General features: G+C 54.1%; 5 protein-coding genes across 5 annotated transcripts; 2 read left to right on the top strand and 3 right to left on the bottom strand.

Annotated features, from left to right (window-relative positions):
- Nucleotides 1–109: 109 nt before the first annotated feature.
- Nucleotides 110–2686, bottom strand: A1O3_09805 (uncharacterized protein; the record flags this gene model as incomplete). The annotated part of the gene is made up of 6 exons (XM_007739898.1): nt 110–774; nt 843–916; nt 1006–1082; nt 1128–1266; nt 1328–2413; nt 2472–2686. The coding sequence occupies 6 exons, from the start codon at nt 2684–2686 to the stop codon at nt 110–112; spliced, it is 2256 nt and encodes a 751-aa protein (XP_007738088.1).
- A 2546-nt stretch (nt 2687–5232) lies between these two features.
- A1O3_09804 (uncharacterized protein) lies at nt 5233–6008 on the bottom strand (the record flags this gene model as incomplete). Its single annotated transcript, XM_007739897.1, has 3 exons — nt 5233–5574; nt 5639–5803; nt 5880–6008. 3 exons carry the CDS (start codon nt 6006–6008, stop codon nt 5233–5235), a joined length of 636 nt encoding a protein of 211 aa, XP_007738087.1.
- A 1958-nt stretch (nt 6009–7966) lies between these two features.
- A1O3_09803 (uncharacterized protein) lies at nt 7967–9173 on the top strand (the record flags this gene model as incomplete). Its single annotated transcript, XM_007739896.1, has 2 exons — nt 7967–9020; nt 9079–9173. 2 exons carry the CDS (start codon nt 7967–7969, stop codon nt 9171–9173), a joined length of 1149 nt encoding a protein of 382 aa, XP_007738086.1.
- A 353-nt stretch (nt 9174–9526) lies between these two features.
- A1O3_09802 (uncharacterized protein) lies at nt 9527–11458 on the top strand (the record flags this gene model as incomplete). The annotated part of the gene is made up of 1 exon (XM_007739895.1): nt 9527–11458. The coding sequence occupies one exon, from the start codon at nt 9527–9529 to the stop codon at nt 11456–11458; it is 1932 nt and encodes a 643-aa protein (XP_007738085.1).
- A 320-nt stretch (nt 11459–11778) lies between these two features.
- On the bottom strand, nt 11779–14679 carry A1O3_09801 (uncharacterized protein; the record flags this gene model as incomplete). Its single annotated transcript, XM_007739894.1, has 3 exons — nt 11779–14258; nt 14393–14499; nt 14585–14679. 3 exons carry the CDS (start codon nt 14677–14679, stop codon nt 11779–11781), a joined length of 2682 nt encoding a protein of 893 aa, XP_007738084.1.
- Nucleotides 14680–15349: the final 670 nt, after the last annotated feature.

Here is a 15349-nt window from a genome sequence, read left to right as displayed (position 1 = left end):
CGGAGGCTCACGTGGTGGTCAGGGACACTCGGGCATATTTTTGACACCGATTTGGTGGGACCGGATCCTGCGGACAACCCCGATGACGGTACGTAGTAATATGGCATATTCAAGTAACATTCGGCCAGTCCAGCCAGTCCAGAAACATGGTCTCATCAAGCTGAAACAAATCCTGCGAAGTACTGGCGTTGTTGATGGCTTCAAGGATTTGGTCGTCAGTCATGTCAAACACATCCGGCACTGAGGTTCCCTCCTCGCCGTCGCCGTGGGTGGATTTATTCTGCGCAGTCATGTCTTTCGCGTTTGCCTCTCGTGGCCGCAAGGCCTCATAAGTCCCCAGGACATGGCTTTGGTTGTCTTCGATTGGCTTTGGAATGGAGCTTTGCAGAATCCGACGAATGTGCTTCGCAAACAATACCGACAAGCCCTTGCGATGCCTGGGAGTACTACCAATCCGGTCGAGGACGCGAATCGTGTCTTCGATGAGTACGTGTGCATTCGGAGCCAGGATGGCCCGACTTCCTGTGATGGTCGTTCCTAATGCGAGAGTAAAGGTTGCCGCAAAGGATACCATGATGACAGTGTTGTTCGGCATGGATACAAGCCGGTTCTCGCCCTGGACGGCAGCCCTCATTACATTCATGGCCGAAGCCAACCCGGCCGCACGAAAGAACTGTTTGACGTCGTTGGAGGCTGTAGGATGGTTGACGACGTTGCAATAGGTAGATAGCTTGGTGTGGGAAACCAGGATCTCGACGTAGGGAGGCAGTTGACCTTGCATGATCATGAGCATCAGCCTGAACATGTAACGTACGACGCCTAGGGTCAGTCTTGGTGCCTACCGTCGCCTTGGGAGATTTGAAGAGACCACACTGCATACCACTGTTCGAAAAACCGGTCGATCTTTTCTTTGAGACTAGTCACATGTCAGTCCCTTGCGTATTGGAGAGAGAGTGGTATGAAGCCGTCTCGACAGTTTTCAAGTTCAAGCGAGAACATCCTCACAATTTGACTGCTCTATAGCCACCATTGACGCCTTGGCTCCCGTCACACAATTCGCGGACGCTGGTGATAAGGCCGACCTGGAACAGTTAGGTCCTGAAAGTCGTTGCGAACGGACTTCTTACCAGGTCTCGTCTCAAAACTGCGGCAGAGATGATGCTGCCATCCCATTCGTCTGCGATATCGGATATATGCCACGCATCACAGCTTTCCACCAAGGGCCCGATGGGAACAGCATACGGTCGGCCTCTTGCCAGGCAGATACTAGACGCGAGTATCAGGATTAGTAACTTGATCATCCACGAAGAAGACAGTCGCCGCCTACCCACGGTCCAGAACGAACAACGCCAACCACGCTCGCTCCCTGGTTCTCAGCAGCCGTCGCCCGCACGCTGAAGAAGGATCGATACTCGGAAACCCGTCAAGTTGTAGTGCCTTTGTAGCTTCGATACACTCGGCTTTGGCCACTCGATCCAAGAAGCCCGTTGGACGGATGGTGGGAGATGGCACCACTATCTTGTTGAGGGACAGATCAAGCGCTAGGGTGAGTGCCATGGACAAATACGAGCAGGTCTCGTCGTCGGCCCAGTGCTTCGCCGGAGTCATCCAGGGAATGTTGACCATGAAGGCTAAAACGATCTCGACGGATCGATTCCGGTTAGAAATGACCATCCGGGCAAGATGGTTTCTGTGGTTGGAGAGTCGTCTGGACAAGGCTTCGGCATCCGACAAAAACAGCGCGGATGCGGCAAGAATTGAGGTGAAGAGAAATGCTGATCTGGAACGGACAAACCCTGGGGTGTGAAGGACTGGATCCAGACCCCATCGAGTGTGCGAAAGCCGCTCGTAAAAGTATGTGAAGAGTGAATCCGCCTCTTCTGCAGTCACCAGCCCTAGAACAATCGGGTCGAGGTCAGGGGAATTGTCCAGGTTCGCCGTTGGCGGCGCAAAGAATTGTTGTATCTCGGCATCGCCTTCGTTCTCTTGGTTCACACCTGGTCGTGGAGCAGCACCAGCCAGGAAGGGTGGCGTTGCCGTCGAAGGTGATGGACCTGGTAGAATCGAAGCCATGGCAAGTAGTTGTAGAGGATTGTCGGCGTTGTTGAGTGCAAGTTCATCCGGCTTCTCGCCCACTTCAGCCGGGGACGTGTCATATCCGGCTTCCGTAGGTGCATTCTCACTCTCACCCGTGCCCACAATGCCGACGGACGACCGAGAGAAATCTTGCTGGTTGCCATTATTGGAAGTGGCCGAACTGGAATCTCGTCGCAGGGAAGGACTTGGTCGAGGAGGTGGAATCAATTGTCGAAGATTGGTTTCAATCTCCAAGCCCGGTCCTCTGGAGCCATTTTTGGACCGCTTCAATGCCTGTTCGACTTGATGGATCGCCTTCTCCAGACCGCTCCTCTTGCTGCGGATCACGATAACGGTTAGGCCAGGAAAGGCGCGGGAGCACCAAAACAACTCACTTCTTGACGCCTTTGTACCTCCCGACATGGTATTCAGGCGTGATACATTGCAGGCTAGTTTGTTGGCATCTCCGACAGACGGCAGCACCGGCCGCACCGGCATCCCGGGCACACTTGACCTTGCTCCGACGACATTCGAGACAGGCCGCTAGCTTTGTCTGGCCTGGAGTCGGTGCTGCATCTGGCGTCACCGAGGCCGGAGCGCTAGGAATCATACCTGGACGCAGGCATTCTTCAGAGTGCGGACCGTACAAAGGGAGCTTGCAAGTAGGAAAGAGGAAAGATAATGCCCGACTGGGGGATGGGTCGCGAAGAAGGAATCAGAAATTGGATCGAATTAACGGTTTGATGTAGAAGTAGCTCATTCATCGTTCATATACATGGCTGGATCTATCTGGGGAGCGGTAGCATACGAACTCGAACTGGGACGTGATGCTGGGCCGAGGAAGTCACTTGTCTTGCCACCATCTGCGTCGTCACGTGAACTACTAGTTACCTTTCTCACGTGACAAGCCTGTGAGCACTCCCTACCTAGATAGACAGCCAGTTACAGTCTCTGCATGTATATGCTGAAGATGTCACCAAGATGGACGGCTGTACCTGTCAAACTACTGGGTGCATTGCAGATCTCAAGCACAATCAATGCTTGATTGCGTTGCGGACACGAGGAGGCATGGGATCCGTCCAAGGCGACTTCCATGGAGACCGCCAGTTACCATCCCCGCAGGCAATGTATCCATTACCATTTCAGAGTACACAGCATTGTTAGCCTTAGCCCATCCAAGCCAGCAAAGGCACCTGATAAACGATAGGAGCCAATCTAGAACTCGATGTAATCTAGACCCGAAACCTGAAGACGTGTCATTATTAGGGGGATTGAATCAATAGACTTACGCAGTCAAGTCCCAACGACAAAGTCTGGCCTTGAACTCAAGGAGTTCTTGTTGACTCTCCACAGATTTGATAGTCTCCCGTATCACAGATTGGAGGTCATTCTTTACACTCCAAAATCATCCATTGGCGCCCATCCCTCATCAGCGACAGAGAGACAAATAAATTGCTGAAATAGAGGTCTTTATGCCATAGGAGCGGTGGATGTTGGCTGGAGGAATGTGGAAGAATATATGGCATTGCCACCCACAACAGCGAGGAAGACTGTTGTGGGCCCCCTCTGCAAGCTTCTCTAATCAAACGGTGCCAGATGTCGAGCCCGCTGCCTTGATGATGATATGCTCTAGAGCCTTGGGGTCGAACTCGAATTCTGGGTGTATTGTTGTCGCTTACGGGGCTCGTTCCACAGCCAGCGACCAGTAGGTAGTAGGGAAGAATAGGTCCGGAAGCGGGAGAGGATTGGGTGGAATTTGCCGCGCGTTGTGAAGGATGTGCCTCAGTGGCCTTGCAGAGAGGAGTCTTCTTGCGAGACCGATGGCATCGTGCGGGTGTAACCAACCAAGCCACCTGAGTAACTTCCGGCACGGTTGAGAACATGGGATGAAATTCAACTGCAACTTGAAGTCGAAGTTGAAGTCCGACTCAGGCTCAGAGTCGCCGGTGACAGCTTGGCGCAGCCAAATGACGCTAGCCTTAAAGGGGCAGCACCACGGTAGGCAAAAGCTGCGATATAACATATCATATACGAGTAACAGAATGCTACCCACCTGAGATAGTCGACTTCAAGCTCTCCTACTGTTGCATGTCAAGCATGACGGCGATCGACTCCGGATGAAGGACTCCAGATGGTTAGTCATCGGATGCGAATGTGTCAAAGATTAGGTCTGTGCCTTTTACCGAGTTTGGAGATGGGGTGCCTATTGGCACTATACTGGCGGGGAGGAACGCTGGCCCTGAGGCTGATAATTGGGTACTGTACTGAGATGTAGATGGGTGTCCCCAACCTGGCTTCTGAGCACTGCTGAGCCGGAGGGCCGAAGGTAAGGTGGATGTCTGCCTGTTCAGCATGTAGTTCACTGACCACTCTCAAGCCCTCCACCGTCGGCTTAAAGGATGACAGGCTTTGATTGTTGGGATCTTCCACCTCCGGGAAACATGCATGGGTGACCCTAAGTCATCGCCCGGAAGGGAGTACGGAGCCTGGAGTAGTGGGTGGTACCTAGTGGCAGATGCAGGCGAGCGCGAGAATACTGGGCCAACTCACATGCAGGGTCCAGGTCTATTTTCTGTCTCCGACCAAGTTCTCCGCAAAGGTTATGCTATCTTAGTTTCATTACTCGAAAGTGTCGGTGCTGACCTGGCATCGATTGCAGAGCAGGCTGTGGTTCGCCAGCACCTACTGCCCTTTCTGGACTAGAACGGACCCCTATACTAGGACCCGATAGCCCCCTCTTGACCCTGGCAGCCAGCGTGCCATCTGTGTTCGGGATAACGTGCTCGGAGGGGCATCATCACTCAGTAGAACGTCGCATGAAATCACTGTCTCACTTGTAAGGTACGAGATGGTCATGATGTGACGCGCGGCCCGTATTAGGGTGAGGACTGGTTGCATTAGAGAATACATGTATTGTGTAAAGGTCATAAAGCTGACGAGCCCGTCTGGGAGATAAGCGATCTTGCTGTATCGCTGCCCTCCTTGGACAACACAAGCACAAGATACTCCTTCTTTGAAACGAGACCAAGACAACCAAACCGTACTCGCCGGACCATCCCAACGCCCCCCATCTTCCACCTTCCGTGCAGCGTCGCATCATGTAACGCCTAGATTCACTTTCACATCGTCTGCATAACCAAGTGCTACAGTACATCACTAAGAGCAAGACCGCGATGGAGAAGCCGGCGATGGTTGTGGCGTGGCCTCGGGACTTGCGCTGGGGGCGACGTAGAATGGCACCAGATCAAACTCCTGGGGAAACTGGCCGAGCGACCCATACAGAGCAGGCAAGCCGGACTGAAGCTGGAAGATTTCGTCGTTCAGCTGTTTGATCTGCGCCTGGAGCCGGGCGACTTCCTTGCTTTGTTGCGAATACGACTGACACAGCAGCTGATGTTTTTGCTGCCATTGTGCAATCTGTTCTTCGAGCTCCTTCTGCCGACGTTCCTTGCGCTCGCGATATGCACGTTGCGAGGAGCGATTCTGCTCGCGCCGTCTCTGTACATTTCGTCAGGTAATCTGCCACGAGGACGAGCGTCTTAGGTCAGCTCGCGCGGCTTACCTCGATTTTATCAGGAATGGAATTGGCGACCTGGGTCACCGCTGTACTGGTCGACGATATCCGTCGCTGGGGCGATGATGGACACGAGCGGTCCGAGTTTGATGAAGAAATGCCCTCCAACGAATGGTCGAGACTGGCGTAGAAATCAGCCGCACGTTGTAGGAGCTATGGTTTGACCGGTGTGTCAATGAGATATCTTAGAACCATACGGTTGCTGGCTGAAGGGAAGAGCGTAACGTACATCGTTGTAATGGCTGACCATGTTTTGTGGGCTAGGAGCGCGAGTGAAGTCCCATTGGAATGAAGCGTCGTCGGGAGAAAATCCGACGGATTGCTGGCTCCAACCGTTGATGGAGTGGAGGTCAGTCATGGATGCGCAAGTGGTGTTGTTTTTCCTCGTGTGGTCTCTTCTCGTTGAGTCAAAAATCGTCTCTTCTGCGTGCGGCCTGTGAAGTACTTGAAGGGTTGAATGGAGGAAGTTTCGCCCAGTGGTTGAAGGGAAGGGGAGAGCCGAAACCTTTATACACAGCCAACCGAGCAAAGGGATACAAGTTGGAGGGTAGAAAGGTGGTTTGGCTTGGTCTGTCCCTGAGCCTGACCGCCTAGTATAGAGTATAGTCCGTAAACAGAAGTTGCCCTAGTGGGGACGAAACCCCTGGCTGTAGCGTTGCACAGTACAGGGCTCGGGCCAGCTAAATCCTCATCAGTCAGCCAGGACAATGAAGGCGGCCTTACTCATGGCTGCTGGCCCGGTCCAGAGGACACTAGCTGGCTCAAGCGCTAATGCGGCCAGTTGGGCAAGCCACGTCAAGTATCTGATAGCTTCTCGGATCGGACACCTGGTATTGCGTGCTCGTGGACTGGGTGATTTGCTGTTCGTTCATACAGGACACGGTTGGGCCGGAAGAGCATGACACATGGGACGAGGGCTGCCGTTTACCGTTTACACCTGGTGGCTGTATAGGTATGGATCATCGGCCGGCTTGCAGATAGCATAAAGTAACTTGAGGTTGGCAATTCCGTGGTCATGCAGACCCTACAGGGTTCAGGGTTCAGGGTCCCGAGCCATCACTTCGTCCCCCGCACTTCAATTCTCGTCGCAGGAAACATGTTCTATGGGCGGCCCAGTATGGATGCTGGTACTCCGTACATATAATCCGTAATCCGCAGAACGTCAAGCATCGTTACCGTTGCACTGCCCAGATCGCGCCGCCACTTAAGCCCTCTCGTCCCAGTCGCTGGAACCTGAGCATTCAGCCGGAGGCACCCCACTGGACAAGGTCGCAACCTGACAGTAGCCCTTTAGTCTACCTGTATACTTTTAGCTCTGTGGATTTGAATGGGATAACACCCAACCCAGTTGCGTAGGAGTGCGGCCGAGTCAGAAACAAGTCGTGGTAAGCATAGGAGAGATCACGCAGGCAGCAAGGTTGGAGGCAGACTCGAGCAAGGCTGGCGTTGGATGCAAAATGCAGAATAGAAGGTCTGCCGAATCTTAGCTTACGTAATTAGAAAATACTATAGTCACGTGCAGTCACGTGCAGTCCCCTGTACTGCGTTGAGCCTCTGGGTGGCTGGGGACAGCGGCGACGATCCGGCCGCCGGCATGATGAGAGACCAAGTCGACAATCGACAAACCGTGGTTCTGAAATAGTTCTCCTCAACCATTATCCACAACTTGAATGTCAACACCACCTGGAAGCTTCGTGGTATGGTATTTGATCCGTCATCCGTATTCCGTACCTACACTTTCGGGTCATGAATCATGCCAGCATGCGGATGAGGGGCGTGTCCAATGGCAACCATCCCTGCAGCCAGCGCAGGCGAGGGACATTCACCGACTCACTCCAATCCAAGAGAACAACTCTTTCCCGTACTCACTGTTCGATGCGCCCTCATCTGTATCCCTCCCAAGGCCAATTTCGCCTGACTGCTAGGCCCTGACTCTCTCCCAGCCACCTGAGACAATTGTCGACTGTTTGACGCCGATTTTCACTGTAGTCTCGGAAATTCGGGTGGCAGGAGGAGGTTGGTATTTCTCGTCGGCCAACGCCAAAAGCCCTTCCCTGCGGCCCAACCTAGCATTCGATTCTCCCTGCTTTCTGTTTTTCTTCCCGTACATCCTTACATTCTCATCGGCAGGAAGAAAGTATATTCTGCTGATCTTGTGTCGTGGTCGGCTGTTGCGATTGTGGGCGGAGAAGTAAACGCTACGATACAATTCACCCACATCAGGACTCGACGACCATCAATGCGCATATAACGAACGCACAGACGCTTCTTGCATTGACCAGCAGCTGAGGCCATCATTGTATCTGTGCTGCCAACATGCGACTCCACGAACTCCCATCCTCTCTCTCCTCACTCCTCGCTACCATCCTCCTCGCCCAACCCATCGCCGCATCCCTCATTCCCGAGCTACTCCAGAGCTTCGAGAACCTTCAGAATTTTCAAAAGCGATGCCAGAACCCGTGCGGCTACTACGGACAACTATGCTGCGAATCGGGGGAAGTGTGCTACACCGACTCCAACAATCAGGCCCAGTGCGGTGCCGGCACAGTCACGACCACCGCCGGTGACGGATCATGGCAATACTACACCACGACCTATGTCCAAACAGATCTCAAGACCGTCACGGAAACGTTCAGTTCATATATCCCCACCACCACCAAGAGTTGCTCATACTCTCTGGGTGAAAGTGCTTGCGGCAATGTCTGCTGTTTGTCTGGCCAATATTGCCAGTCCTCTGGAGTCTGTGTGGCGGTGGGAGGAGGAAGCTCGGGATATTACAGCAGCCTCTACACGGTCACCACCGTCGTCACCAATACTGCCGGCGTACCCCTTCGACCCACGAGCAATACACTGGTCACCGTGACTTCGGGCAGCGGCGCCACCACCACACAACCGTTTGTTACCCCAGTGGGGACGGGCGGAAGCATCATCACCGGGACGACTTCTGGTTCCAGCGGTGGACTGAGTGGAGGCGCCATTGCTGGCATCGTCATCGGCGTGATTGCAGGCATCATCCTTCTCCTCCTCCTCTGCGCCTGTCTGTGCTTCAAAGGCTTGATCGACGGACTATTGGCTATCTTCGGACTGGGCCCACGACGCAGGCGACGAACAACCACAGAAGAAGAAGTGTACGTGCGACACCATCGTGACGGGCGCGGAGGCAGAACGTGGTTTGGTCAGAGACCAGCCAGGAGTGAAGTGGTGGAGGAAAAGAAGAGGAAGAGCGGTCTCGGGACAGTTGGCTGGGTGGCTGCAGCTCTGGGTGGCCTGGCTTTGTTCCTGGGCCTGAAGAGACGTCGAAACCGGCGGGACGACAAGAGCAGCTCCGGTTATGGCAGTTCTGCCTATTATTCGGATTATACCGTCTCCAGTGAGTTCCCCTGATTCAATGCCTGAGGTGTCCCCAATACTAACTTTATTACAGGTAGCGAAAGTTCCTCAGACCGAAGGACGAGGCGGAGTAGCCGATCAAGATCAAGAGCGAGACGATGAGGCGGATGCGGATATGAATGTGGATGGTTAATGTTGATATTGGTTGCAGTTGTTGACGTTGTTAGCGAACATTTGGCCCATGCATATGCATATTGGACAAACAGACATGCGCAGCAGTCTGTCGGCGCTCGGGAAGCCAGGCGATATATACTGCGCCGGGACAAGGGACTCTTAAGTGTATATTTGGGCATCAGTAGATGGAGTGTACAAAACATGAACATGAACCATACCAGCTTCGCGACGTGCTGTAGTAGGTAGATACTATTTGGTTCAATGGCTTGTCTCTGATATAGCTGTACGGAGTAATAACTACTACCTGTACTCCGTACTCCGTACCTGTAATCCTGATGCTGGATGCCTGATGCCTGATGCCTGATTGACGTCATGGACCTTTGGCGGATCAAACCATCTCAGTGGTGCCTAGGAGGTGAGCATTGGTACTACCAGCAGTATGTACTGTCCTCCCTACTCTTCTGGCTGTTGCTTCGTCTCTGCCTGAACGGCAAAGGTGTCAAATTCGTTGCTTATCTTCTACGGAGAGCCCCCAAGAGACCTGAGACCTGCAAGTCGACGCCAACATCGACGCCGGGCATGATGCTACACAGCTATGTCCTTCTACTGTCCACCTCATTCATCTCCCTGGCGGCGGGTGCTTGTCACTACCAATCCCCAGCCTTTCCTCCTCCGGCCTACACCAAGCCATGCCCGGAGCTGTTGGAGGCTTTTGGCCGCATCGAGGCGTCCGTCTCGGCTCTGGTAACGGACCCCAGTTTCAATACCTCGTCTTATTCGATCGAAGTCACTTCTGCAAAGTCGACCTTGTGGGCCACCTTCCACACCGCGGCGGACAAGGATCCGGTACGACCGGGGGCAGAAGAAGTCAACGGAAACAGCACCTACCGTATTGCCAGCATTACCAAGGCGTTTACCGTCCTGGGCATTCTCCAACAACAGGCTGCAGGGAATCTGAGCCTCGACGACACGGTTGATAAGTACATACCACACCTGGGAGATCGTCAGAACGGAACCATCCCTTGGAAGGACATCACCCTGCGATCTCTAGCAAGCCAATTAAGTGGACTTCCAAGAGACTGGGCTCAAGGTGACTTGGTGACAGAGCTATCCGATCCATCAGCAATCGGCCTTCCCCCTGCAACCCTGTCGGGTCTGCCACACTGCGATTCCTTTGGCAGCTACAGACCATGTACGGAACAGGAGCTTCTACAGACCATCCAAAGCAAACCTCCTCTTTTCGCCCCCAATCAAAAGTCGACCTACTCCAATATTGCTTTCGAGCTTCTGGGGCTCGTTCTAACCCATGTCACTGGCGTGGCCTATGAGGACTATGTCCAAACCGCCATCCTAGGGCCTCTGGCGATGACTGGCACTTCGTTCACGAAGCCTTCAGATTCCGTCGCGGTTCTACCTAAGAATGTCAGCTGGTATTGGGATGTTGATGAAGGAGCTCAGAACCCTACCGGGGGGCTGTATGCCTCATCCTCGGACATGTCCAAGTTTCTCCGCTATGTTCTCTCCCATTTCAACGGCATCACTCACACCCTCAATTGGTTGCAGCCTGCGTCATTCACCGCCGGCCTCAACTCATTCTATGGCGTGCCCTGGGAGATATTCCGTACCAACAGGATCCTAGACCACCCTGATCGCGTCGTCACCATCGCCACCAAAGGGGGCGGTCTCCCCGGCTATGTTACGAATATCTTGCTAGTACCAGAGTACGAGCTGGGAATTACCATCCTGACCGCAGGTAATGAAACACTGTTGGCGCACCTGATTGAGTTAGTAACGGTACCTCTGATCCAGGCGGTCGATCAGGTTGCACAACGTCAAATCAACCGTACATACACGGGTACGTACAGAGCGTCTGGCCTTAATTCATCTGTGACTCTGTCGTATTCTGGGAATCATGGCCTCGAGATAAGCGATTGGATCTCCAACGGGACGGAGATGCTCACTGCATTACCAAAGTACTTTCATATCCAAGGGGGTGAATATCATGCGCAGCTTATGCCGACTCTACTCTTCCGCGACCAGGACAATCAGGCTGGCGAGCTCTGGAGAATACTCATTCTTCCGGGCCGCAGCCCTCCGCACAAAGCAAAAGTCTGGGATGATTTCTGTATCAGTGACGTTGACACTCTGATGTATGCCGGCCAGCCGTTGAACGAGCTTGTGTTTTGGGACCCGGGCCAGGACGGAAGATTTGACGCCGTCGAACTGACTGCCTTCAGAATTTCGATGACTCGAGACAGAAGGGAAGAGATAAAAGACAAAAAGCTGTCAGTGCAAGAGTTGTAGAGTAAGCCTCCAGCTATTGTATGCAGACGACAGCCACGATGCCACACTCAGAAGCCCTCTGCTGTTCAGCTTCGCACTTTGCTATCTTCAGGTCTCTTCAGGTCTCTTCAGGTCACGGGATACCATCAGCAATGCTCTGCCTGTCACGGTTGAAATCCTCCACAGTGCAGTCGTAGTCCTACATTCTCCTGCCCACCCCGCATTGTGGTGCGCGTTGACGGCGCTTCCCGCCCTCAGTGATGCCTTCCATGCCTCCCAGGCTGTACCCCTGACCAGATCGAAGTGCTTGGGCAATGAACTTGTCAGCCCCAATCTCAACCTCAGGCTCTGCGCCGATGCGCCCTTCCCCCTGACGGCTGAGGCGCAGGTTGGACGAGATGCTCCTGGAAAGACCTCAAGGCAGCTGCAAGATTATCATTCCCCGCAACAGGTCCGTCCTGCAAGGCCTTCGCAAAAGCCTCGTTCACCGCCGCAAGATTGGCCACCACTCCAGGGTCGGTTTGGAGGTCCTCCTTCAAGGATGCCAGGATGTGGCCGCAAATTCTTCCATCACGCACGGCTTCATAGATGATTGAGATCCATGATCCCACCGTCTTCTTGGGTCGATTCTCGTCGGAGGCACTTGGCTCGGCGATCGGGTCGTCCTGGAGGCCACGGTGAAAGGGCACCCCTAGTTCGCCTCGGACAAATTGATACAATGCGCGGGTGCCTAGACCCAGACGGGGTACGGTGACGTTCGCAGTCTGGTTCCAGAAGAGGGATCGCCATTCTCGAAAGGCCGGCGCCAGAGTTGTCAGGATGAGATTCCGCAACGCGTGGAGCCCATAGTGGAAGTCCGTCTGGCCTTTGGGATCGTCCTTGGTCACTCTCTCAAAGTAGCACTCGAGGACCGTCTCGGTCACCGACCTGGCCACCTTGTGGCAGCGGTCGTCCAAGTCGCAGCTTGCATTGGCGAACCAGGCGACCGAGAGTTGCGGCGCCACCAATTTGAGCATCACCTGCACGTTTTCAGGACTGACCTTACCCTCCCAATACTTGACGACGGACCTCTTGATGGCATTTGGGTACGAGTCCATGAATTCTTGGTGCATGACGCGCAGATCGACAGCCTGCAGCCCGACATAAATCGCCGCGGCGGTCATCATGGTGAGGACTTGCACGCTGTCCATGGTGTAGCGAGCCGAGATCAGGGCCAGCGAGTTGATGGCCTGGTTGTGCATCTCTGCCGACTGGACGTGGGAACTGATGGGGTTCGCCAGCATTGCCAGCTCGGACTGGTAGCCGGCCATGTTGATGTCGACGCCCTTCATGCAGAACGACAGGCTCGGGTCGTCGGCCGCCAGGTTGGGGGGCAGGCCCTTGCTCGTGACCGGGTTGATCAACTCGCTGGTCTGGGCGAAGAGCATCTTGCCGATGGTCTGCAAACAGAGCCGCATCTTCTCCGTGGTCTGGGTGACCACCGAGGCCTGGAAGTTGCCACCGCAGTAGACCTCGCCGACCTCCGGGTTCACCACCGGGTTGTCCGTGGTCGAGTTGAGTTCGACGGTCAGCTGGCCGGTCGAAACCCACAAGTCATCGAGGACCGGTCCGATCCACTGAGACGAAGTGCGAAGTGCGTATCGATCCTGCACCAGGCCTGTCCGGGCCCGGGCGTCGTGCGTCGACTTGGACAACCCGGTGACCAGCGCCGAGCCGCGGAAGAAGTATCGCAGGTTGCGCGCCACTTCCATTTGGCCCTGGTGTGGCCGGATCTCTGCAATGAATGGATGAGCCCATTCGATATTGGCTGCCAGGGCTTCCGACGACAGGCAAGTAATGACCTGTGCCAACACCGCAAGCTGGTTCGCCTCATACACGGCCAGAGTTGCTACGGTCGCGGATGGCGCCGTGCCGTTGACCAGAGCCAATCCTTCTTTGGGGCCCAGGACCAGGGGGGTGTATTTATGTTTGTGCCCGTCGCCGACACTGTCTTTGGTGTGGTTGCTGTCTTTCCCGGTCTGGGTGCCTTGGACCTTTGTGCTGTCGTCGCCAGCCTGATTCTCTTCGGTGGTCTTGCTCTCTTTCCCAGGTTTGGCGTCTTCGGTGCTCTTGCTCTCTTTCTCAGGTTTGGCCTCTTCGGAACTCTTGTTCTCTTTCCCAGGTTTGTCCTCTTCGGTGCTCTTGCTGTCTTTACCAGGCTTGTTCTCTTCGGGATCCTTGCTGCCATCACCAGCCTTTTTTCCTTTGCGATTTTTGTTCTTCTTGCCCTTTTTCTTGCCGTCCTTATTCTCATTTGGGTCTGGGCCGACTTCAGAGACCTTGCCGCCTTGTTCCTTACTTCGGTTGGAGTTCTGGCTCTTGCTTTCTTCCATGCGCATTTGTTGAATCTGTGCCATGGCATCCGATGCCTTCAGGATCTTGCGGCCGCCTCCACCACGAGTGCGCACGTAAATGTCCGGGTTTCCCTGCAGAGCGCCAGCAATGTATGCGAGAGGCATGAGGTCCCCTGAGGCGGAGATGGAGCCTCTCAAAGGCACTATAGGGATCATGTCTCGTCTGACCAGTTCCGCCAGCATGTCGACCACTCGAAAGCTTATGGCAGAATGGCCTCGAATGGTGGTATTGACTCGGACAAGCATGGCGCCGCGGACCCAGCTGGTCGGCATCGAGTGTGAGTTGTGTTCCCCGTCCTTGTCTCCGTGGACACTCAAATCATTCTTGGTAAGGATAGCCGACTGCTGGTGTTGGGTCAACGCTCGTTGCAGAGTGACAAAGTCAGTGGTACGAGTGTCGGCATTGGCTCCAAAGCCAGTATTAACCCCTATGGTGAGAAGTTGATATATCAGCCCATGATCAAAAGCTTCGGCATGAATTTCCAACACAAGCCCCAAGGCACGTCCAAGATAAACCAGACGTACAGGAAAGACGAGGCAAGGCATGCAAGGTTTGACATACCATAGATACTTCTTCCCCACAGCAAATGCTTCTCCAGTGTCTTCTTACTGTCAGCCATACGCGCGACAAGCGCCGGGTCTGTGTCGATGAACGGTTTACACCCATATCTGGCCCCGGTGTCAGCATCATGGTCCCCCAAAAGGATCAGGTGGGATGGAGGAGAAAGAAGGATGAATATAGGGCTGGGATTACTTTGCCACGGCCACAACGGTCCCAATTTCCAAACTCTCGCCGTTGACCTCCACCTTGCCAGCCTCGATCAGGTTTTGAACTTTCTTCCACTCCATATACGTCTCTGTGAGATGGATACGATCTACTCGCTGAGCACGAGCCCATGATTTTCGATAGGCAACCTGTTCCTCTGGGGGGCGAGGAGGGTCCGATGGTAGCGCTGGTCCTGGACCTCCAGCATGAGGGCGAGGGGAGGCCATTTGGTGTGATGTGAGGGCTGAACGTGAGAATGGGAGGGATGAGCGATGAGCGATGAGGGATGAAATCGAAAAGGATGAGAGATAGAAGATGAAGCTTTGATAAGGGAAGAACCAGAAGAAGAAAAGGTCCTCAACAGCCTCAAATAGAAACTGACGAGTTTGATGGGCGCGTTTGACGGTTTGATGGACTATGCGTAAGGTTCGGTGCTGCCAAAAGGAGGGGGCCAAACTTGAGTGAAAGGAGCTGGCGGCACATCCAAACAACACGCATGTCATGTCCTGTCTCCGTCCTTGGCAGACTGGGATCTCAGTTTCATTCACAAGCTGCTTAGTCGGCGACGAGGGGTACGAATGGGGTCTTTTTAGTATTTGGCGTGCCGACAAGCTACGGGGGGACAAGCTACGGGGGATGTGAGTGCGGCGGGCAGTCACAAGAGACGACAGACGATAGATGACAGAGGCATAAGGCATGATACAGACAAGAAGGCACCCGAAGACAGCCAACAGCCAAGCTCGTGGCAATATG

Source organism: Capronia epimyces (genome assembly GCF_000585565.1).
Source record: "Capronia epimyces CBS 606.96 chromosome Unknown aczIQ-supercont1.10, whole genome shotgun sequence".
Classification (NCBI taxonomy): Eukaryota; Fungi; Ascomycota; class Eurotiomycetes; order Chaetothyriales; family Herpotrichiellaceae; genus Capronia; species Capronia epimyces.
The sequence above is the reverse complement of the archived record's forward strand: the minus strand, read 5'-3'. Positions and strand labels throughout refer to the sequence as shown.